The sequence below is a fragment of the Podarcis filfolensis genome, assembly GCF_964270895.1.
Source record: "Podarcis filfolensis genome assembly, chromosome: 8".
In the NCBI taxonomy this organism is placed as follows: Eukaryota; Metazoa; Chordata; class Lepidosauria; order Squamata; family Lacertidae; genus Podarcis; species Podarcis filfolensis.
Window position 1 is genome coordinate 19,558,697 of NC_139611.1, and position 24,832 is coordinate 19,583,528.

The 24,832-nt window shown below is 45.9% G+C and overlaps 1 protein-coding gene and 1 long non-coding RNA gene across 3 annotated transcripts; both read right to left on the minus strand.

Moving 5' to 3' along the window:
- Positions 1–2,566: 2,566 nt before the first annotated feature.
- LOC310769634 lies at positions 2,567–15,450 on the minus strand. The gene is made up of 2 exons (XR_014551762.1): positions 15,367–15,450; positions 2,567–3,114 (listed from the first exon to the last, which is right to left on the minus strand). It is a non-coding gene; the product is annotated as an uncharacterized lncRNA (long non-coding RNA).
- Positions 15,451–19,236: 3,786 nt separating this feature from the next.
- On the minus strand, positions 19,237–22,636 carry AURKAIP1 (aurora kinase A interacting protein 1). Of its 2 annotated transcripts, none has more exons than XM_083629009.1 (4): positions 22,522–22,636; positions 21,501–21,566; positions 20,301–20,770; positions 19,237–19,395 (listed from the first exon to the last, which is right to left on the minus strand). In XM_083629009.1, exons 2-4 carry the CDS (start codon positions 21,550–21,552, stop codon positions 19,285–19,287), a joined length of 633 nt encoding a protein of 210 aa, XP_083485135.1. In that variant the 5' UTR covers positions 21,553–21,566; positions 22,522–22,636; the 3' UTR covers positions 19,237–19,284. The 2 variants fall into 2 exon arrangements, with proteins under 2 accessions (XP_083485135.1, XP_083485136.1); XM_083629010.1 differs by having other exon boundaries at positions 22,417–22,579.
- Positions 22,637–24,832: the final 2,196 nt, after the last annotated feature.

Genomic DNA, 24,832 nt, shown 5'->3' on the forward strand with positions numbered 1-24,832 from the left:
GAAGCGTATGTAACCTGAAGCGTATGTAACCCGAGGTACCACTGTATCTGCCAGGGACCTCCATTACAGCAGAACGACAAAGGGCCTGTCCACACCTCGGCTTGTGAACCCGTTGTGTGTCCTTTAATTCCCCCTCGTCCATGTGGCATTTTCCTCCAGTTACTGCTATCCCACACTTTCCTCTTCCTAAGTCCGCAGATTCCATATGCAGTTGACGTTGCTCTCCCATTTGGGTTTTCAAAGCATAGGCAATCTCTTCCTTCAAGGAGGAAAACTGTGGGACAGTAGCAGTTGGAGGAAAACAAGGGGGAATCAAAGGGGTCCACGGTCCACATTAAGCTGAGTTACAGACGGGCCCAAATTGCATTGTGACAGCCTTAAAAGCAGTATCAGTTCCTGCTCCCCTGCTCTGCCTCAGAAGAGTAAACAGCATGCCTTCCCCTCCCTTGAAAAGCTTCTTCTCAGCCACCAGCTGCAAGCTCAGACTTCTGTCTCATCTCCTTGTTACGTTCCAGATGTCAAAACGGTTCTCTCACCAAGCCCGCACCAAGGAAGCTGCTAGTAGTCGCCAGCCATTAAAAGCAACAGCCTTCCGTGTGGTCATTAAACCACTCTCATTTCACATAAATTGCTTAGAAGGTACCTACACATTTTGCTCCACAGCGTTCTTTCCAAGAGGGATAAAGACTTTGGACTCAGCTGGATTGGTAAAGAAAAAGCTTTTTATATGCACTGTATATGCATTATAACACTGTGACACCAGATGGCGCTGTGGAGTTCCATTTTTCCCAATGTGATTCTCATACAACGTTCACAACATGTTTTCCTGAAACGCTTCTCTTGATATGTCTAGATCCAGCCTTACTCTTATTCTTTTAATGAAGGAGAAGGCTATCAATGGCTCTTTTTCTTCATGCAGGAGAAGGCTGTCAATGGCTACTGGGCATGATGGCTATGCTTTGCCTTCAGATAGAGGCAGCACACGTGTGAATATTGCAGAAAGCGAGAGTGCTCATCTGTTCAGATCCTGCTTGTGGGTTTCTCACAGGCACTTGGTTTGCCACTGTGAGGACAGGATGCTGGACCAGATTGGCCTATCTAGCAACCAGGCTTTTCCTATATTCCTCTTTGTCTTGGATGTGAGTTGATTTTATGCGTGGGCTGTTGATGTTTTAAACTGCCTTCTTAGACTAGACTCATTCAAATTAGTAGGGTAACCTAGGTCCATTAACTTCAATAGGCCTACTTTGAGTGTGATTTAGTAGGACGCAGCTCTAGGTTTCTACTGCACACGCCAGCTGGGTCTGAGCAACAACAGATGAAGGGGACGAGTGGGAAGTTCGATTCTGTCTCCCAGCATCTGGTTCTCAGGAACTGGATCCAGGCCAGAATGTTTTTTGGAGTGGGGAAGAGGAGAGGAACTGTATCTGCAAACTCTTGGCCATGTTGCATATTCTCCTGTTCAGGGAAGTTCTCATTTAAAAAAAAAAAAAAAAGTTTTGCTAATCTAGTGCAAACGATTCCATGTGAAAGGGTCCCTTCTCCAGGAGCAAGCGTTTCTCTACTAACTCTTTGCATGATCACCAGGAGGCCCTGAGAAGAGGCGGCAGCGGAGGTATAGGAAACATAGGATGACTTGACTGCTCCTGGTTTCCAGAAGGCTGGCTGGGTAATTCTCCCTGGAGGAGAATGAAAGGCAGAAAGGCGGAAGTAACACCAGGCTAAGCTCTGGAATCTATAAGCACTGCTGGCTACATTGCGGGCTGAAGGGGCCCTTGCTTTGCTCCACTGCTGCTGCTGTAGGTTTTCATGCTGTTCTTGGCTACCACAGCCATTCGGGATGTATGTCAGAGGAGAGGCCCTGGGATCATGTTTGGGGAGGGTGCAAGACAGACACGCTGCAAGGTCTGAAAGGCGGAGCAGGCCTGTCTTTCCATGCATTCAAGAGGAAAATGCAAAAAGACAACCCCAACCCTAAACAGGGTATGTTAAAACATTTGGCTGCGTAGCCAACTAGATTTTACTCAAGAGTAGTCCCACTGAATGGGACGTGGGTGGCACTGTGGGTTAAACCACAGAGCCTAGGACTTGCCAATCAGAAGGTCGGCGGTTCAAATCCCCGCGACGGGGTGAGCTCCCGTTGCTCGGTCCCTGCTCCTGCCAACCTAGCAGTTCGAAAGCACGAAGTGCAAGTAGATAAATAGGTACCACTCCGGCAGGAAGGTAAATGGCATTTCCGTGCGCTGCTCTGGTTCGCCAAAAGCGGCTTAGTCATGCTGGCCACATGACCCGGAAGCTGTACGCTGGCTCCCTCGGCCAATAAAGCGAGATGAGCGCCTCAACTCCAGAGTCGGCCACGACTGGACCTAATGGTCAGGGGCCCCTTTACCTTTATTTTAGTCCCACTGAAATTAATGGACTTAAGTGGGCCATGACTAGCACTGAGTGCAACTCGTTTGTGAAAATATTTACTTGATACTGACACAGTGTTTTGCAACGTACAGAGTGCAGTGTGGTGGGTAAAATGTTTAACAAGGGCTAGATATAGACACATCAAAAAAAAGCGTTGTAAACTTCATAATGGGAAATCACGTTGGTGAAAGACAGCACTCCACAGCGCCATCTGGTGTCACAGTGTTATAACGCATATAAAATGCTTTTTCTTTACTAATGTAGCTGAGCCCAAGGGTGAAGGCTTTCTCAGTTCCAGGGCCGCAAATCCTTCTGTGCAACTTTCTGGGAGCTACATGCCAATGAAAGGTGGGACCAGAGACAATTTTTAGCTTTGTGTGGTAGACTAGTTTCTACACCCAGACCCCTTGATCCTCCATCTAGGGCAAACAAGGGGCATTATCAGAGTTCAAGGACACATTCCAGTCCTGCAAAAACATGCAACTGCTTTTGTGTTTAAAACAGTTTCTCCAACCTGAGTCACTATTTTGCTCCGGACCCTGGCTGCTGAATCTTAGGAGTTTTACTGTAGGTCCAACAGTGAATTCCATCAGAAATGGAAACGGGAGGGGAAATTGCTGGCATTGGCATGTCCATTCGAGGCCAGGAACAGAAGCCACACAAGCGAACCCAGGTGGTATTCGCTATTGTTCTCTTCTTTGTCTGTGAAGGAGTACAGAAATAATGGCATTACTTTCCGTATGGTTTTTGACATTTTCCTTCCATTGAAATTCACAGAAGTCGATTACGTTATTAACTACATTAGTGTTGGCCGTAGCAGATAGCAAGGTGAACAATGTAGGTTTAAGCGGAAGCCAAACTGTAGCTAATTGGGACGGACAGGAGGACAGGAATCACTGCCTCCTTACAGTCCTGAGTTTTAGCAAGCAGTCGATCCAACTAGCTGAAAGCCTGCCCATAGTTCATACAGATGATTCTGGGAGATGAGATGGAAACAGTGGTGTAGTCGTCTGGGGCATGGGGTGGGGGGGAGGGGAGGGCATAAGACTCAGCATAATAGGTACACTTTTTAGCCACTATATGCTCCAAAGCGCAACACCGAAAACACAAGGGGCTTCAGTTTCAAGTGACTGGGGTACAAGTTCTGCTACATACAATTGAGCTTCAGAGAAAACACAACCTGAGTCACTCCGAAAGAAGGTATTGTAGCCCTCCAAATCATCTGCCCATGTACGTGCACAGAAAATAGCAGGTCTAGCTGAATGACAGCATGTGAGATCTGCACCAATGGTTGCAATGCACTCCTAATTATTATTATTATTATTATTGCATAATTGTAAAATTATAAGATTATTGTATAATCTTAGAAGGGGGTGGCTATGAGGGGTCAATAGTGTGAGCATCATGAAGGGATGCTGCACTTCTGAATTTGCCACAACACTACTGGATGGAAGCAACGCAGAGCACAGTTATGCTCTGTCCACACACATTATTTCACATGCATTAGATATAAGGCCATCCCAAGACATTTGGCTGCCTGAGGCAGAACAAGAAAAGGGCACCCCTTCAATCAAAGAGCTGCATAGCAGCCAAGGCTGACCAAGGAATTTTGGCACTTGCCGCAGAAAAATCCCATAAGCATCTCTTCCCATAAGTAAAAATATTGTAATAAGAAGTTTTTAAAGCACCAGTTTTCTGCTCTTTCATGACACCCATAATCAACTGTCCTGTCTCACTCTGCCCTATGGTTGAGCCAGCCCTGTTCTAAGCCAGTGTGGTGTAATGATTAGAGTGTTGGACTATTACCTGGGAGACCAGGGTTCGAATCCTCACTCAGCCATGAAGCTCACTGGTGACCTTGGGCCAGTCATTGCCACTCAGTCTAACCTACCTCACAGGGTTGTTGTGAGGATGAAATGGGGAAGAGGAGAACCAATTATTCCACCTTGAGCTCCTTGGAGGATAATGGCAGTATATAAAGGAAGTAAATAAATAAATAAACAAACACCCCAACTCAAAGGGTTAACTTCTAGAATGCCAACATTTCTGGAAAAGGCAAAACAAGGCTGTATATGCACTGTACATTGAAAGCTGAGAATCTTAATAATAATAATAATAATAAATTTTATTTATATCCCGCCCTCCCCAGCCGAAGCCGGGCTCAGGGCGGCTAACAACAATCAAATAATCAAACAATCAAATAATCCAACATTCTAAAAATATTTCATTATAAAAATTAATTAAAATCAAGTTGATGGCAGCCATTAAGCAAAATTCTGTGCAGGTTGCCAGAAGAGGGAGTCAGGCTGCGCCCTGACCAAAGGCCTGGTGGAACAACTCTGTCTTGCAGGCCCTGCGGAAAGATGTCAGGTCCCGCAGGGCCCTAGTCTCTTGTGACAGAGCGTTTCACCAGATTGGAGCCGCAGCCGAGAAGGCCCTGGCTCTAGTTGAGGCCAGCCTAACCTCTCTGAGGCCTGGGACCTTCAGGATGTTTTTATTTGCAGACCGTAGGTTTCTCTGTGGGGCATACCAGGAGAGGCGGTCCCGTAGGTACGAGGGTCCTAGGCCGTATAGGGCTTTAAAGGTTAAAACCAGCACCTTAAACCTGATCCTGTACTCCACCAGGAGCCAGTGCAGCTGGTATAGTACCGGATGAATGTGGTCTCACAGCGAAGACCCCATAAGGAGTTTCGCCACGGCATCCTGCACCCGCTGGAGTTTCTGGGTCAGTCTCAAGGGCAGCCCCACGTAGAGCGAGTTACAATAATCCAGTCTGGAGGTGACCGTCGCGTGGATCACAGTGGCTAGGTCAGGGCGAGAGAGATAAGGGGCCAACTGCTTAGCTTGGCAGAGATGAAAAAATGCCGCCTTTGTTATAGCTGTAATCTGCGCCTCCATAGAGAGGGAGGTATCGAAGATTACACCCAAACTCTTAACGGACGGTGCTGGCACTAATTGCACCCCCGCAAGAGATGGGAGTTGCCCCCTCAATCCCATATCGTCCCGTCCCAGCCAGAGGACCTCTGTCTTCGAAGGATTTAACTTCAACTGGCTCCCACGTAACCATCCAGCCACAGCTTCCAGACATCTGGTCAGTGTGTCTGGGGCCAAGTCAGGATGGCCATCCATCAACAGATAGAGTTGGGTGTCATCGGCATACCGATGGCAACCCAGCCCAAAACTCCGGACAAGCTGGGCGAGGGGGCGCATAAAGATGTTGAAAAGCATTGGGGAGAGTATCGCACCCTGAGGCACTCCACACACCAAGGAGTGGCGCGATGACAATTCCCCCCCAAGCGCCACCCTCTGTCCCCGACCAGAGAGAAACGAGCGCAGCCACTGAAGGACTGTGCCCTGGATCCCCACAGCGGCAAGGCGGAGGTCCAGGAGTTCGTGATCGACCATGTCAAAGGCTGCTTGCTCCCTCCCTAATAATCTTGGGAAATGTAGTTTACCCAGAGTGAGAGATTTTACTTTCTTGGGCTCCATGATCACTGCAGATGGTGACAGCAGCCACGAAATTAAAAGATGCCTGCTCCTTGGGAGAAAGGCAATGGCAAACCTAGACAGCGTCACCCTGATGTTGGGAAAGATGGAGGACACAAGGAGAAGGGGACGACAGAGGACGAGATGGTTGGACAGTGTTCTCGAAGCTACCAGCATGATTTTGACCAAACTGCAGGAGGCAGTGGAAGACAGGAGTGCCTGGTGTGCTCTGGTCCATGGGGTCACGAAGAGTTGGACACGACTAAACGACTAAACAACAACAACAGCTCCCAGTGTTCATAACAAGCTACAGTTCCCAGGATTATTTGGGTGAAGTCCTGCGCTCTCAAGGCCCAAAACAGAGGGAATCCTTCACCAGATATCAGACCATAGGGACAGTCGGAGCAAATCTTAGGACTGCTTGCTGGTGTCACACGCCATCAAGCAACATCTTAAATTGAATCCAGCTAGCAGGGCTGACACAGTCCAGAAAACTGGGGGGACCTGGTTCCTTGAGCAGCAAAGGCAAAATGACATGTAGCCACAATTACAGGCTTGCAAGTTGCAACCCTCTATTATTCCCATGACTTCACCAGGCCTGGAATCCCTGATGGACATCGTGTTACAGAGTACTTTCTGTGTTCTAATTACCATCTACTACAGCCCCTGATTAGCCCCGCACAAATGAGCATGGAAGCCTCCTCATGGCAGAACCAACAATGCAGATGTACGTATGCCTACTGAGAAGTCAGAGCCATAGACCGGCTAGTGGAGCCATATTTATACCTAAGTACATAGCAGGGAAGAGGAACTGAGATGTGGCCCTCTGGGCCTCTTCATCTGGCCCTCATAACTCCCCCCAGGACATACAACACCCTTCACCAGCCCCAGCTTCACATCCTCCTGGAGTGTTATTGCAGAATGTGTCCTTGAACTCTGATAACACTTCCTACTTACTTGGCTGGGAGACAGAGGGGGTGTCTGAGTGTGTGCAGAAACTAACTTACTGAAGAAGGGTAAAATTTGCCTTCTATGCTCTTGTCTCTGGCCCCAGTACATTTCCCCATGACTTTCACAACAGCATAAAGTCCTTTAAAAAAAAAAGTGGAATTGTTGTGCTGGGGCAGGAAGTTAATCTACTTTAACCGTGCAAACCTAAAGTTCTGGCATGCTCTTGAATCCCTCCTGGCACAAAATACTGGCACAGTCTTGAGATCTTGCAGCCCTGAATGCTGCTTAACTATTGTTTATTATCCCCCATCAATTGATTCCACAGTCCAGATAGTCATTTTCATTTATACACCTTGGGATGGAACAGCACACTCAAAATTCACTCTTCTCCCCCTTTTGACAAGCGTCCTCTTTATGAATTCCTGGAATTCATAACAAAACCATTAATAGGAACCAGTTAGAAAAACAGAAGACTTGCCCAGGAAAGCAATTTTTAAAACACTTCTAAAAGAAAAGGAGTTATATCCAGACATTAACTTAGGAAATTGTCTCTCCCCTTCCCCACACACACTTGTGCGGGTGCATAAAATTAAAAAGATATAAAGAAAAATGCCTGGTTGGTGACTGCTATAAAAACCTATACTGTTATATAACCTTTTCAAAAACAGCTGGGAGGAAAGTTACAGCAGGGGAGTTTGGCATTTGCTTTACTATATTTCGGTCGCATACCATTTGCAAGAAATGCTGTTTAATTTAAAGCCAAGGGCCCGTCCATACCTCTCCATAATGTGAACCCTTTGGGCTTCGAGCTTTGAGAATCCGAATATGAGAGCTACATCAGTGGCACTGGGATTCTCTGCTTTTAGGAAGGAGAAAGTGTGGGAGAGCAGGAGTTTCAAGGAGAATGCTGCACAGACAAGGTTCACAATCCACATTAAACCAAAGTATGGTCTCTCTCACACACAAACAAACACACACACACACACACACCGACAACCACTGCCAAAGGACATTTGTTTTTATGAGTAGAAGGAACACCCCTTATTAGACAAATATTTCATCCTCAAATAGGAGGGTGATTACTAGCTCCACAGTTAGAGGCAGTACTGCTTCTCCATAAGGTAAAGGACCCATGGGTAGTTACGATAAGCCCAGTCAAAGGCAACTATGGGATTGCAGCGCTCATCTCACTTCAGGCCAAGGGAGCTGGCATTTGTCCACAGACAACTTTCCAGGTCATGTGGCCAGCATGACTAAACCACTTCTGGCACAACGGAACACTGTGACGGAAGCCAGAGTGCATAGAAACACCGTTTACCTTCCTGCCGCAGTGGTACCTATTGATCTACTTGCACTGGCATGCTTTCGAACTGCTAGGTTGGCAGGAGCTGGGACAGAGCAACGGGAGCTCACCCCATCACAGGGATTTGAACTGTCGACCTTCTGATCGGCAATACACATACCACAGTGCCTCCATACCAGTTGCTGGAAACCACAGAAGGGTTTATTGTGCTCAGGTCCTGCTTGGCTGCTGTGAGAAAAAGATGATGGACTAGATGGACCATCTAAGCTCCATGTGAGATTTGTACAAGGAACCTGTTACCCAGTAACAAACCCAGGAGGAATGCTTAATAAACAGGTTGCCTGGAGGAGCCTAAGGTGGTAACTGTTGAGAGAAGCTACAGCTCAATAGAAGAGAAATCACAGAGTTGTAGAGTTGGAAGGGACCACAAGGGTCATTTGGTCTAACCCACTGCACTGCAGGAATATTTTGCCCAATGTGGGGCTCAAACCCACAACCCTGAGATTAAGAGTCTCATGCTCTACTGACTGAGCTATCTTCGTGCTTCTTGTTGTTGTTTAGTCGTTGAGTCGTGTCCGATTCTTCGTGACCCCATGGACCAGAGCACACCAGGCCCTCCTGTCTTCCACTGCCTCCCGCAGTTTGGTCAAACTCATGCTGGTAGCTTTGAGAACAGTGTCCAACCATCTCGTCCTCTGTCGTCCCCTTCTCCTTGTGCCCTCCACCTTTCCCAACATCTGGGTCTTTTCCAGGGAGTCTTCTCTTCTCATAAGATGGCCAAGTATTGGAGTCTCAGCTTCAGGATCTGTCCTTCCAGTGAGCACTCAGGGCTAATTTCCTTAAGAATGGATGTGTTTGATCTTCTTGCAGTCCATGGGACTCTCAAGAGTCTCCTCCAGCACCATAATTCAAAAGCATCAATTCTTTGGCGATCAGCCTTCTTGATGGTCCCGCTCTCACTTCCATACATCATGACTGGGAAAACCATAGCTTGAACTATAGGACCTTTGTTGGCAAGGTGATGTCTCTGCTTTTTAAGATGCTGTCATGCTTCTTAAGAGCATCTATTTCACATGTTATTTCCAGGTGAGGCTGGGCAGAAACCCTATCTGAAGCCCTGGAGAGTCGCTGCCAGTAAGTGCAGACAACGCTGAATGGTTTGATTTGGTAGAAGGCAGCTTCCTATGTTCCTATCCTTAACGATTGTGCAGAAAAACGTTCCTCCAACTCCTCCGTCCTGGATGGATCACAGACAGAGGACTGGGAGGAAATAACAAAGAGATCAAATCAGCACCAAGAGTCCTTGCCCAGTCTACTCGCTCTCCGACACTCAGTACAAAAAGCCAGAAAGTGACATTCCTTGCTCTGTTACTCATCTGTGCTGGTCAGCGAAAGAGACAATCTCCCAGAAGAGCCAGGCAAATGAGAAAACTATGTTTAAAACAGAGGGTAGGGAACTATTTTTCGGTCCAAAGACCACATTCCATTCTGGACAATGTTCCAGGGGCCACATCCCAGTGTTGGGTGGGGCCAGAGGCAAAGGGGGATGTAGTGTTCAGGCTGCTGGGAAATTGTAGCTCTGTGAAGGGTAAACTACAGTTCCCAGGATTCTGGGATGTTTGCTTTAAATGTATGGTGTGTACACAGATGAAGATAGCCATGTGGCAGGGTGGAAAGATGCGACTTTGCTAACCTAAAGCCCTCACACTTTTAACTGCGCCATCCCCACCCACTCCACCCACAAACCACACCAGGGTTGCTGCAACCTTTTGAAGAAGAGCATTTATTCCCTCCCATAATTGTACCCCAGCTTCCAAACCCGCCCATAATCATGGCCCAACTGAGTCCCAGAAAGGCAGGAGGACAGAAAAACTCTACAGGGAGCAAGAGGGCCTGTATTATTTCTCCTGATGGCGGCACACCAAAATTGTTTCTTAACACTTGCCTGGAATTTCCAAGCCGCTTCAGGCTTTATAAAAAGAGGAGCTTTTTTAGGTTAAGAAAAAGGCTGTGCAAAGTATGCTTTGGTTGGTAGAAGACCATCCCACTGCCAAATTTAGATGCATGGAGACAGAGAATGGCCAGTTTCTCACATCTGGAGTTGCTGAGCTAAAGGAGAATGATAACAAGGAGAAATCTGAACGATAACATTTCAACTCAGAATTACTACACAGTGATCACATCCACACCAAGCATCTGAAGCCCTCTTGCACCACTAACAATCATGGCTTCCCTCAAAGAACCCTAGTTTGTTAAGGGCTGTTGGGAGACCTCTCGCAGACCCATAGTTTTCTCATCATCTTTAACAAACAACAGCTCCCAGGATTCTCCAAGACCTTAAAAGTGGCACAAGAGTGCTTCAAACGTGTGGCGTGAATGTGAGCAATGCACCCTAACTGAAATTAACCTTGAAGATAAATCTCCTTCCTTCCTCATAATATTAGAAGTCGGGGCCATCCAGTTAAGCTGAAGGTTGGAAGAGTCAGGAAAGATGAAATACCCCTATCTACCCCCCCATCCAGACAAGTGAGAGGCATTACTGGAGTTCGAGGCAAAAATCACTCAAGGAGGCTGTGAAGCTGGGCCAGTGAGGGCTGTGGCCTGGAAAGCATTCCAAGGGCTATATAAAGAGCCCTGGAGGGCCACACATTTCACTGACCCTACGTCACACCCATAATTTATTTGTCTGGTTGGAATCAGTACTCCAACTGTAATAATGCTTCTTGCTGGTCTGGATGGAAGATTAAGAGGGGTGTGTGAGTGTGTGTGCAGAAACTAGCCTACTATGCAAAGGGGAAATTCACAACAATTGCCCTGCGCCCACCACTGGCATGTGGCCCTCAGAAGGTGGTCCAGAAGGGAATTCAGCCCTTGGGCTGAGAAAGGTTCCTGACCTCCGCTTGAAAGACAAGTCTGTTGGAATGCTGCAAGGGGCACTATTTGCTGCTCTGCCTCAGACAGCAAAATGTCTCCAGCCGGCTTAGGGTAGCCTTGCTGGGGTGACCTCACACGGGCTGGAAGGGAAATGGATTTGACTCAGAGTTACTCAAGGAGCTGATCATTCTTGGATGCGAGAAGCCCAGTCACCACATCTATATATTTGCAGGGTGTCCTCACTTTTTGATTACGCTCCAGCCCAACCCAAACACACTCACATCATCATCCATGACTTTCCCTCTTTAGTCAGACTATTCCCCAGCTGCAAAAGCTTAGCCCTCTGTCCCACTCACATTGCAACCTCTTGGTGAGAACTTTAAGCAGTTTTTCCCCCATGGAATGGGCTGGACATACATGTTCCTGAGAAAATAGACAGTTACAAGCTGTGAGGAATTGCCTCACCGGTGGAGTCAGGTAATATTAGGCTTTGGACTTTAGTCACCGTACAGGCCCCATCACCCCACTTTCGGTGGTAATATTAATTCCCTCAGTATGGCTGCACTGGGAAAGTGCCATAAGCTCAGTGGTACAGCATCTGTCTGGCACAGAGAATGTCTAAGGTTCAATCCCCTGTCTGATATCCTGGAGAGTCACTGTCAGTCATGGCTTCATCCCTATATACCTTTAGGAGCGTGTCCATGCCCATCGTTCAGCCTGGACACTGATGATATTGTTTTAGCAATATCATCTCTTACGCCCAGTTCTAGTTCCTGGTAACCCTGAAATCATTGGTCAGTATAATGTGTTTAGCTGTGCTAAGTTGTAGTAGTACTAATACCATATTATTGCTGCTGCTGCTACAATAGCATTAATAATATTAATTTTCATCATGGCTCCAACAATGGATGGTTCAAATTCAAGAACAGCCTAGCTGCCCCACTGTTCAGAGAGCTAAAAGGTAAAAAGCCAGCATTGGGTTGGCTTTATTTTATTTTTATTTAACCGTACAAAAGAACGGTAAAAACAGTTCTTTTAGCTCACAACTGTAAAGGCCCCTTTTGTTCCCATTAATAGAACATAGGGCATCTGGGGCTCCTGGGGCGCTCCAGACGAAAAAGCCGGCTGATCCGCAGCAGGAGAGCAAACCTGTCTGCTTCCTTTTTGAAAGGCTGCTTTGTATCCCAGGTGCTTGTAAAAAGTGGGGGAACGAAACGGCAAGGAAAACTGGCAAGCAAAAGCAGGTGAGGCAAGGGGTGGTAGGAAAAGCCTCTTGCTGCATGTCAGTTTTTCCACAGTTGTCCCTGGATCACAGCTGCCGATTTGCCCAAGTCCAGGGCTGAGGGTCCTGTGGGCCTCCAGGCGTTGATGTCCCATCAGAGCCAGCCAGTGTGGCGCATGGTCAGGAATTCTGGGAGTTGTAGTTGAACCATGTTGCTAGACTGCAGCTCCCATGAGTCCCAGCCAGGGATGGTGAGAGTTGTAATTTCATCATGTTGTTGGATTCTGGCTCCCGTCATGATAGAGTGAGCAAGCCCCATGGGTCAGAAATAATGGAAAATGTAGTTTAGCCATGTTGTTAAGATTCCAGATCCCATCAGCCCCAGCCAGCATGGCCAATGGTCAGAAATATTGGGAGATTCAGGCCAACAGCATCTGCAGAGCCACAGGTTCCCTATGTTTGCCTTAGTCCATGGCAGGAAGGTTTGTTTGCTTGCTTGCTTTGACTAAAGCTTCCCAGCCTTGTAAAAATGCCAACACGAAGAGAAAGGGCTTCTGGGCCATCTCCTCCCCAGTGAAAACAGCACCAAGGCATTTTCACAACTCTCCTCTTGAACGCTTGCTGTTTTGGACTACATCTCCCATTTGCCCGAATCAGCACAGCCATATAATGGAAGTTGTACGTAACCCGGTGTGCTTCAGGTGTTCTGGATTACAACTCCCATTAAGGTCCCTTTTACTCATGGGTTGGCAAACTAAGGCCCGGATCTGGCCCAATCGCCTTCTAAATCCGGCCCATGGACGGTCTGGGAATCAGTGTTTTTACATGAGTAGAATGTGTCCTATTATTTAAAATGCATCTCTGGGTTATTTGTGGGGCATAGGAATTTGTTCATTCCCCCCCCCAAAAAAAATAGTCCGGCCCCCCACTGTCAGGGACAGTAAGGGACAGTGGACCAGCCCCCTGCTGAAAAAGTCTGCTGACCCCTGCTTTTACTAGTTAACTCCAGCATTTAGAGATGTTCTCCATTCTTGCTTGGGATTCTCATGCCAGGTAATGGAGTAGGAAGGAAGCTCTCAGTGTACCCCATAAAACCTTCCTGTGATTGCTTTGCATACACACTCCCTCCTATGCAGACACTTGTGCATGAGATTCAATATTTGTGCTGGCAAGCCTTCACCACCGTGGTGCCCTCCATCTAGCTCAGTATTGTCTACAATGACTGGAAGCAGCTCCCTGGGGTTTCAGACCCAGAGTCTCTCCCAGCCTTACCTGGAGATGCTGGGGATTGATCCTGGAACCTTCTGCCTGCAAAACAGATGATCTGCCTCTGAGCTATAGCCCTGCAATATCATATGTCCCACTTTACAACCTCACTTCTCTTCAGTGGGACCAAGGGCAGCTCCAGACAGCCATTATTTTGTGGGAGGGATTCAAACCACAAATTTAGATTTGTGCTGTTAATGTGCTGGATAAAGCGCTCTGTCACCCTAGCACAACAAATACACTTAAAAAGGAGGGGGGAAAAACTTTTTGCCATTTGAAAAGTGATGGGGAAACTATTGAATAGGGTGGAATGAACAAATGATTTATAAGGAGACATGTAAACACCCTGCAAGCAAATAAAGGTGCATGCTAAACAAATGCTCACTAGGTGGATCTACACACAGGGGGGGAAACGATATAAATAAGTCAGAAATTAATCGTTATAACAAAAGGGGGGGGGGAAACCCTTTGGAAATTCGTGTAGAAAAACTTTCTGCTCTCTGGCGCCATCTGGTGTTGCATGTTTATAATACATTCAAGTTGTTTCTTTACTAATGTAGCTGAGTTCCAAGTCATATAACTGCCCCATGAACCAATCAGAACTAATGCTCAATAAGGACTAGACTAAGGGTGCTTCCAGAAGACCTGTTTTTAGCATTCATCTTGACCCTTAGGGTCCCTTCCAACTCTGTAATTTTTTTATTCTATTATTTGGAGATTAAACAACTCTCTACCACGCATTTTCTCATCACTTTCCTTATCACAAAAAGTTCAATCTTTGGAAGAAGCAGGTTTGTTGTGGGAGCATTGTCAGTGAGTGATCATAACCAATAGCCAGAAATATATAGCAAGAATATTTATATAGAGAGAACAAATCCAAACCATTTCACTCTTTTACTTTTTATCACTACTTTGACAATGTGTCAATTTTACACTATTTATTTTTATTTATTAAATTTATACACTGCCCTTCATCACAAGATCTCAGCGCGCTTCACTAGTCTTCTTATATACATAAAAATGTAAGGTGTTGTCATGGTGCAGTCCACGTGGCCAACAGAGGTTGGCGAGCAGAGACAGCAGCCCCTACTTTCAAGTCATACTTACACAAGCACACAAAGGAATATCCAAAACCTTTAGTGAAAGTAGACTTTTAGAAGGGAAATTCTGGGTTGATTTACCACACCACCTTAACCTATCCTTCTGGTTTCATAGTTGTTCTTCTCCAGACCCAAGGCCCTGTACATTCATCATTCATTCATTTTCTTTTTCATTGTTGCAAAAATAATAATAATAATAATTCTCAAACACTGCACACCCTCCAACATGATGCGTTGAAAAACCAAGACTCCACCTTCCAGGGCTGCATTTCCACGTGACTCATGTGATCCACAGAAGATCATGGCCCTGAAAAAGTGCTTTTTCGGGCGCAGTGCCCAAAAACCATGTGTTTTGGGGTGCCTTGCAAGATTGCAGCCAGATAATGGCACCTAAAATGGCTGTTGTGCGCTCGTGTGAAAAAAGGGATGTCCCGGTTTTATCGGGATGGTTGAGAGGCATGCACTGTTCTAGGCTTGTTGCCAGTCTTTATCATCTTCATATTCTGCAACTATTCAAAGCACATTTGTTCAGCTTTCTCACGACAACACTACAGCAAATATTTTTAACCCCTCTCTTCAGCCTCATCAAATGAAAAACGCAGGCTTCAAACATCTGTACACCATTTCCACATCATAAATATTATGTGCCTGAATTTGCCAGTATGCAACTGAATCACATCAGAAATTAACAAGAGCCTTGAAGGGCTTGTAGTCTAGCCTACAAAGCAAATCATGATAAATGCTCAATAAACCTGCTGGCTAGAGGATCTCTTCGAAGGCAACTTCCAGATTATCTGCTGTTGGGTTGCTTGGACTTTGGCTCCCTCTGCTGCTCAAGCTAAGCCCTTCCTTATATTACATATTACATATATTACTGGCTAGTCATCAGGGATATGGGGAATTATAGTCCAGCAGCATCTGGAAGGTCAGAAGTGCCTTTGATCTGAGCAAATATTTATTTCATTTTATTTCTAAAAATGTGCATACTGCTGTATGATAATTTAAAAAAATGTTACATCGGTTGGCAACAATAGGAAAAAGACAACAAAACCATAAAAAGTTAAAAGCAAAACGAATGCATGGATTTTCTCCCTACTCAGCCTCACCACCCTGGTTTGCAAACAACAAACCTGAAAGACCTATATTGGCTCCCAGTACATTTCTGAGCACAATTCAAAGTGTTGGTGCTGACCTTTAAAGCCCTAAATGGCTTCGGCCCAGTATACCTGAATTCTCCTGGACTTCTAACCCCACTTCTCTTTGTGTGTTGCAAGGCGGCAAATACTTTGCTAATTACTTGCTAAGGTCACTTGGCTTAGCTCTGGGACACTTCATTCAGCTTTGTAAGCTACCTGTCCTCTAAGGAGGTCAGGTTTTGGGTACAGCTTTGCACAGAGTTTACCCCATTTTATCTTTCCAAGGACCCAGTGGAGGTTAGTTAGGAGGGTGGCTGTCCCAAAATTATCTAGCCGTAGCACAAAACTTAATGGGCCATCCTCTGGAACAAAAACGCAGAATCTGTTATTTTAAATATTTTTTAAATAACTTTAAAAAAAAACAAACCAAAGCTTTTCTTTTAGGAATTCTAGGTGCCAAAATCGCAAGGGATTGGCCCGGAGATGGAAAGAAGATATACTCCCTTCCAGAGAAGAATGGCAGATGAAGTTGATGGATTATTCCGAAATGGCTAAAATGACCAGAAGAATCAGAAATCAGGAGAACCAAAATTTTAATAAGGAATGGGGGAAATTTGTAATTTATCTTAAAAACCATTGTAAACAGTTAAAATTGTTAGTAGGATTGGAATCTAACAGTGAATTTTGGACATAACGGAGATGTAAAAGATTTGATTATAAAAGAACCAGGAGGGAATGATTAACAATAGGACCCACAAAGGGGAGGAGGGAAGTCCAGGAGATTCTTTGGAATCTTGTTTTTATGTTATATGTTGGACATGTGATTGTAAAACTTTAATATGAAAAACCAAATAAATATTTTGTATTTTTTTTAAAAAGGTGCTGAATCTGTGGCAGAATCTGCCTCAAAACAAAAACAAAAAAAACCCCTCAGTCACAGCTAGCATGTTCAATGGTAGGGCATGATGGGGTGCTGTGATCCCATCAACATCTGGAGGGCCTAAGGCTCCTCACCTCTGCTCAAAGGGAACCCTTAAAAACTTCTCAAGGATTCATGAGGTAATTTATTTTTTTAACTGTAGCCATTTGGAAGATCTAACTGGGGTTTTCTTTAATTGTTGCCTCTAGGGAATGCTCCCAAATATATATACTACAGGGCTGCCCCTTATGTGGATGAAGACTTTTCAAATCTTCGTGAACTCCTGAGGTAATCCTTATTTATCTAAACTGCGGCTGTTGCCACTGGAAATGCTTCCCCATACCAGCAAAATCAGGGCTTATTAGATCAGAGAGGCAGCTCCACAAGCAGAAACCTTCTGGTCCTGCTTGCCTATTGGCCACAGGACAAAAAGAGCGGGAAAATCCTCTTCTGCTATAGGGCAAAAAGAGCGGGAAAAACCTCACTGGACAGAGGGGCGCTCCCTTGCCAAAACTCACCAATCCTGTCAGCCGCAGAAGGGGAAGGAGTCTTAACTTCTCCACAGAAAAAGTCATTAAATTATTTTCAGGGGTGGGGAGCCAGTGACCCTACACCAAATGTCACTGGCTGGGGGTGGTGGGAGTTGGGACTCCAGCAACATCTGGAGGGACCACAAGTTTATAGTCGTCTATCACATCCCCCATCTTACTCACCATTTTTCTAAACTAAGAAGTTCCTAAGTAATGAAACCTGTTGCTAAACATGGAGTTTTATGCTTCATTTCCACCTTTCACACATGAACTTTAAAAATGCAGGAGCAGGACACTGAGTCGGCAGCTTTCAATACAAATGTGTGTTGGAGACTTACCATGAATGCTCCTTCTGGGGTGAGGGTGGCAGGCTTCCAGTACAACCATGGGTTGACGCCCCCACTGCCAGGGAGAGGCAGGTCCCATGGTAAACAGAAATCAGATTTTTAAAAAAGACTAATTTATAATGTAGAAATAAATTGGGGCTTGTTACAAAATGCTGCAGTGTGATGCACAGCCAGCCAGCCATGCTCTCTTCCAGCATACTCCATTCCATTCGCCCTCCTCCATTTTATTCCTGTCCCATCCATCCCACCAGCATTCTGTGCCCACAGAACACGCTCCGTCCTCGTCAGGCTCTTTTGGGCTGTCCCCTTCCCATCATAGGCTTTTTCCTTAATATTTCTTGTACTTCTGCAAACTTTGGAGGATCCCAAAGCCTTCTGACAGCATCCCTCTTCTATCTAAGGATCCACACTTTGAGAACCTGTGCAGTACATGTTCCTTGGTTCTCGAACGTCTCCGCTGACAAACGTTTCGGAACCCAAACACTGAAAACCCGGAAGTAAATGCTTCCATTTTCGAACGCGCCTCGGAAGTCGAACGGCCTCCGCTGTGTGTTTCTCAGTTTTCTCAATTGAAATTGGAGACAGCCCTTTGCACCTCGGTTTTCGAACATTTCGGAAGTCGAACGGTCTTCCGGAATGGATTATGTTCGAGAACCGAGGTACCACTGTATTTGCATACACAGGTGGGGCCCTCCAACAAAATGCTGCTGTGTGGAAGTGCTTCTGTTCAAGGTCACAGATTGCCCTGTTCCAGAGTTGTTATTTTATTCATTTGCAGATGTTGGGTGGACACGCCGATTGCCCAATCCCACCTAGATTTCTTCACCGATTCTGGAAAAAACAGCCTACTCCATTCAGACTGTCCCATTCCCCCCATCACAGGGGACACATCTTGCCCTATGAGGAGGGGAAAGAATGCAAAAGGACAACAGACAACAGGGCCTGCTCTAGTCAGACTGAAGGAGGTGAGGACAGGTGATGCCACCTAGGCCCGAAGTCACCCCCCCCCCAAAGCAGGCTCAAAGCTTCTTTAAGCTTTTCAAAATCATTTTCTCAGCAGCTAAAAGGCATTAGCTAAGCATCAGAAGCATTTCACTCTGCTGTAACAAAGGTAGCTGAATAGAACAATGTTTTTTTCATTTCTCAGGCTAGTTGGCCTTGTTAACCAGACTGCAACTTTTCTTTCCGGGAGCGATGCCAGAGCAAGAGAAAGAAACATATCTTGAACACTCTGAAACCCCTTGGCTTCTCACCCCCCCTTTCCTGGGAAGAGTCCAGGACAGGAGCTTTCTGTACATGCTCAGGAAACACATGGGGCAGGACTTCAGAGAAGGAGGAGAAAGGGGAGGGAACTAGAAGGGGAATATATACTCTGTGCAAATGACTGTGAACTCGTGCTTGTTTGTGAACTATCACACTTGCTCCTTCTACCAGTTCATGGATGGTAGAAATAAAGCTTTTTCTCCGAAACATTTCCTTGAGTGTCTGTTGACTCCCATTTTCCCTTCCCTGGGCGCAATATTTTTCCCACCCAAGGGCAAAGCCTCATAAGGCTACAAGACTACCCCCATCCCACTTTTATATGTTATATCATTTATCTTAATGCTTTAAATTGTAAACCGCCTTGTGTGTCTTGGTAGTAGGAAGATATATAAAAACAACAAATGAATAAATAAGTAAGAAATTGCCCTTCTGCTTTAAATATTGTTTAATTAAAAAAAAAAACCTCATGGCGACGTCAATCGGACTTCACATTCTTGAGATATATCTTGGGTGCCGTCCATGCCTCAGGAGCCTTCCTCAGTCCAGCTCTCCTCCAGACGCGTTCCAGATCTCGTTCAAACCTTTTCTGTAAAGACAAGACATAAAAAACCAAGATCTAGTGACATCTCCCCTAGGATATTGTGTACTTTGGGGCAGCAAGTCCTGGATGGCAGTGATGCAGTCCATTAATGCGCAGAACTAGAAATTGCAGAATTACGTGTGGGTCAAGAAAATGACGAGTAGAAATCAAAACTGAAACAGGTGGTCTATAAGAAATGGACAACTGGATAAGGGGTATGGTGTGAAGAACCAGTATCACACAGGAACAGAAAGAGGCATAGGTTCATATCCCACTTCTGACACATCTATTTGCACTATAGTGGGAAATAGCTCAGTCACTAGAGAATGAGACTCTTAGTCTCAGGGTCATGGCTTTGAGCACCAAGTTGTGCAAAAGATTCATGCATTGCAAGGGGTTAGACCAGCTGATCCTTGTGGTCATTTCCAACTCTACAATTCTAGGATTCTATGATAATGCTCAACCTTGGGACTGGGCGCAATCAGGAAGTGGTTAGGTGTGAACGAATTCAGGCCAAGGGCCACATTCCCCTCTGGGCAGCCTTCCAAGGGCCACATGCCAGTGTTGGGCAGGGCCAGGAGCAAAAGCGGGTACAGCAACAAATGTGAATTTTGCCTTCATTCTGTAGGCTAGTTCCTATACGCACATGCAAACCTTTCTACCCTCCATCCAGATAAGCAAGAGGCTGTATCAGAGTTCAAGGACACATTCCGGCCAGGCAAAAACACTCCAGGGCGAGAAGCAGGGCCAGTGCGAGGTGTGGAATAGAGAGAGGAGGTGCAGCCTAGTGAAAGCACTAGAGAAAGACGCTTGGAGGGCTACGTTTCAGCACCCAGGTCTGACGTTCCCCATCCCTGAGCTAAACAGACTATGCCAGACCAGTTCCCAGAATCCTCCCTTCCCACACTCACTTGTTTCCTCCGGCGCCGACCTTCCCTGACCTTCTTCCGCAAGAACTTTGTCCGCTTCATCAGCTTCCTGTACTTGTGTCTGTTCATCTTCCTTCTCCGGATCTTCAGAACGTTCTTGCATTCCATTTTGCCCCGGTTCAGCTCGCCTCCCTCCTCCTCGCTGTCATCCTCAGCCTCTGCACCCCGGGAAGATGTGGGGAGCTCATACTGATGGTTGGGTTCATAGCCTAGCTTCTCATAAACACTGATGGCGCCTCCACCTTTAGGGAGGACATACTGGACCGTCAGCCAGCTTTCAAGGGGGGAGATCGACATCTTCCTTGGCACCAGGATTTCTTCCAGCTCAGGGTCCAATGCGTACCACTGCTGGGGTTGGGCTCCATTTCTGTTTGAGGGAAGTGTGCTGTAATTTGCGGAAGCTGCAAGTCTAGGAACCGGAAGCGAGATGGCCGATCTCGACAGAAAGCGTTCTGTGTGGAAGCACAGTTTGCAAATATGTGAACATTCATTATTTTTTAAAAAATTAACGCATCAGCTACTATTTCAATAATCTTTCGAATGCTTTCAAACGCCTTTTTAAAACCATTTTTAATCAATAATTTTGACATTTCGTGTTATATTTTTGTGAACCGCTTTGAGGTTCTCTTACAAGCAAGTGATATATAAAGTTTGTTAATATATTAAATAAAGAAAAATGACTAAATAAAACAAATTCTGCAGGACACATTTAATGTCACAGAAAGGGCATGATGACCGGGTCCAACATAACACACTCCAGAGGTTTTGGGACTCCAACTCCCATCATCTCTGACTGTTGGCAGTGCTAGCTGGGGATGATGGGAGTTTATAGTCTAACATCTGATGGACACAAAGTTAGGGGAAAGTTGGTTTAATGCCCTCATGGAAACAAAATGGCTTACATAATGACAGGCTGTGTATATAATTAAGATGCAGTTGTAGCTTGAAAGTTAAATGAAAACCGTTCCGGAAGTATGTCCGACTTCCAAAACATTTGAAAACCAAATGACAGCTTCTGATTGGCTGCCGGAAGGTCCTGCAAAGTGCTGTGAAAATCCCTCTCTGTCCGAATCCCTGGGGAGCCTCTGCCAGCCAGGGTAGACTATACTGGTCTGGATGGGCAAATAGTCTGACCTGGTGCATGGCATCTACTCGACATTCCCAAAGAATGGCTGCGCTTACCTGCAAATCGAGAGGCCCTCGCTATCTGAGACGTCAGTCGTGGTAGCAGCATACTGGAGGACCACTCTAACAGAAATCAAGACAGATTTTTTAAAGGGAAAAACAACCTTTAAATGTTATAGGACTGTGTTCCCTCCTTCCTCAAATACAGTGCCCGTAACCACACGCCATCAGAAATCATGGGCTGTAGCTCAGTGGCAGAGTATTTTCTTTGTATGCCTGCCATCTTTAGGAAGAGATGACTCAGTGTCCCTGTTTGAAACCCAAAACTTCCTGGCTGCCCATCGGTGTAGACTGGATGGCACAATGAACCGACTGTGCAGAAAGCAACTTCCTGTGTCCCAAGTTAAAAGTTAAGCACCTGAACAACATACCGAGTAGTCAAGCATGCAGGTTACAGGGCCAAAATCTTCCCCAACCCACTGTAATGTATGTATAGCACCTCTGTTTAAATTGCAGCAATTGTTTTCAAAATTAGCAGGTGGATTTTGATACACATATCATTCTCTGCCTTCTTTTTTGGAGATGTGTAAGGAGCCTCCCTATGCAGATGTGTTAAAGGTCACATGTTTAGGGAACCTTTTAATGTTTGATGTTTTATTTTGTTTTTAATATTCTGTTGGGAGCCGCCCAGAGTGGCTGGGGAAACCCAGCCAGATGAGCAGGGTATAAATAAAAAATTACTACTACTACTGTACAGAAACGCACCCAGAAACATCATTTCTGATGGTGAGTCCCCCACTAACCAGTCAACCACCCCCCAGAATTAGACCCTCCCTCCCTACCGTAGGCTACCATAAACCACGTATCACTGGCGACCCCTTAATAAGATAGGACCCCAACGTAGCCTCTCCCCGCCTCTTAAAAGCTGCTTCGTATATACAGTATTAACAGCCACTCTTATTAACTCTCTTACCATAGATAACACACTAATGTAGCCTCCAAAATGAATACACGGCAAAGTCAATCTGCCCTACTTCCGAGTGTAGAGAGAGAAGAAGCGCTGCTCATGTTAACTTACCATCCACAAGGGCTTACCATCCCGTTCACGACGATTGGGGCTGTTTGAACGGGTAACTTCCGGCAGAGCAGCTCGGTCCCTCCCGGTCATCCGGAAGTTCCGGCGCAAAAAATGTTCCTATATTATTTCTTTCCCCATTTGCCGCTGCTCCCCCCTGGCGGTAGTCCGTGGGATAGCAACGCAGCGAGCTTAATCCCCGCCCTGGCAACAAAGCAGGAACGCCGCTCAGGAGCAGGAGAGGTATTGCCAGTCCGGATCCTGCCGATGTTGCTAGACTCCAACACCCACCATCCCTGATTCCATTGGCTGTGCTGGCTGGAAGTGATGGGAACTGGAGTCCATCAACATCTGGAGGGTCACAGGTTCCCCATCTCATGGCTAGATTGATGAAAGGTGTGACTCATTATACAGTGGTACCTCGGGTTACAGCATCTTAAAAAGACAGTATCTTAAAAAGCAGAGACATCACCTTGCCAACAAAGGTCCGTATAGTTAAAGCTATGGTTTTCCCAGTAGTGATGTATGGAAGTGAGAGCTGGACCATCAAGAAGGCTGGTTGCCGAAGAATTGATGCTTTTGAATTATGGTGCTGGAGGAGACTCTTGAGAGTCCCATGGACTGCAAGAAGATCAAACCTATCCATTCTTAAGGAAATCAGCCCTGAGTGCTCACTGGAAGGACAGATTCTGAAGCTGAGGCTCCAATACTTTGACCACCTCATGAGAAGAGAAGAGTCCCTGGAAAAAACCCTGATGTTGGGAAAGATTGAGGGCACAAGGAGAAGGGGACGACAGAGGACGAGATGGTTGGATGGTGTTCTCAAAGCTACCAACATGAGTTTGACCAAACTGCGGGAGGCAGTGGAAGACAGGAGTGCCTGGCGTGCTCTGGTCCATGGGGTCACGAAGAGTCGGACACGACTAAACGACTAAACAACAACAACAACCTCGGGTTACAGATGCTTCAGGTTACAGTCGCTTCTGGTTACAGACTCCGCTAACCCAGAAATAGTACCTCGGGTTAAGAACTTTGCTTCAGGATGAGAACAGAAATCGTGCGGGCCCGGCGCAGCAGCAGCAGAAGGCCCCATTAGCTAAAGTGGTACCTCAGGTTAAGAACAGTTTCAGGTTAAGAACGGACCTCCAGAACAAATTAAGTTCTTAACGTGAGGTACAACTGTATAAAGTGGACTTATGGGAAGAAGTCCAGGGCTCCACTCAGCAGAAAGGTTTGTGTGTGTGCAGGCATGCATGCTAAATGGCAGGACCTACTGCTTGCAATGCTTTGAAGGAATCCCATTGAAAGATCACACTCCCCAGACCATTAACTCCACAAACTAGGGCTGTCATGCGTCCAGATTTTCCTGGACATTACCGGAATTTCAATGGCAGAATTGACATCTGGGGGGAATTTCTGAAAGGTGGCATGCTGGATCAACTTTCGGGGTGTCCTGGTTCTTACGTTTTGAAATATGGCAACCCTATAGTTACCAAACAGCACCACTGTATGAAGTTGTGGTTGTCCTGTTGCTTTGTTACTCAAGTTGTTTATGAAGAATGAACTTGGAATCATCCAGCACATCCCCTGATTAAAGGAAATCTTGGACGGGCTGATTAAGGGTCTCTCCAGACTGGGTTTGTTTCCCCTTTACTCCAGTGTGTCTTCTGCAATATGTCATTGACACAATAAAAGCGCATTAGTGGGAGATCATCACAGGAAGGCTCAATCCCTGCCTCCAACTGGGTTAAATATTTTTGCAGTATTTTCAGTGGTCAGTCTAGTCAATCACATGCACTAACAGCGTGTAAGGATTTCGCTAACCGACCTGAATAGTAGCCAGTCTCCTGTAATGAGATAAATGTCCTTATTTCCTGCCTGAAATCAAATAAACCTCCTGGAGATTTGCTTCTGCCTGTTCTATAAATAATACATAGAATGGTGGATGCCTGGCCTGCCTGGCTTATTTACCACTAAAACAACACAGTCCAAATGCCCTCTGGATGGTATGAGTATCATTTCCCCAATTTATAAGAAAGGGGATAGGAATGACCCACAAAACTATTAGCCAATTAGATTGTTAGATATCTCACCAAAGCTATGAAGAAGAAGCAGGGGTCAGAGGAGGACATGGTAACATTGACCAATGCTTTACTTGGAACCATATGATAAGGAACTGTACTAAGAACAGCAAGCTCTAGAACAAACTTCCTAATTTAGGTATCTCTGGGTGTATTGAGTGAAACCCTCTCTTGGCAGTGACATATGGAGGCAGTGAGAGTCAACACAAAGCAAACTATGGGGGCATTGATGA

What these genes read in the sequence shown, in the direction of transcription:
- AURKAIP1 (XM_083629009.1), bottom strand. Translation starts at nt 21,552, where the DNA reads ATGCTGCTACCACGACTGACGTCTCAGATAGCGAGGGCCTCTCGATTT. An exon ending in GAGGGCCTCTCGATTTGCAG is followed by an intron (nt 20,771 to 21,500) that starts GTAAGCGCAGCC and finishes GCTTCCACACAG; the next exon opens with AACGCTTTCTGTCGAGATCG. An exon ending in GTCGGCGCCGGAGGAAACAA is followed by an intron (nt 19,396 to 20,300) that starts GTGAGTGTGGGA and finishes TTGTCTTTACAG; the next exon opens with AAAAGGTTTGAACGAGATCT.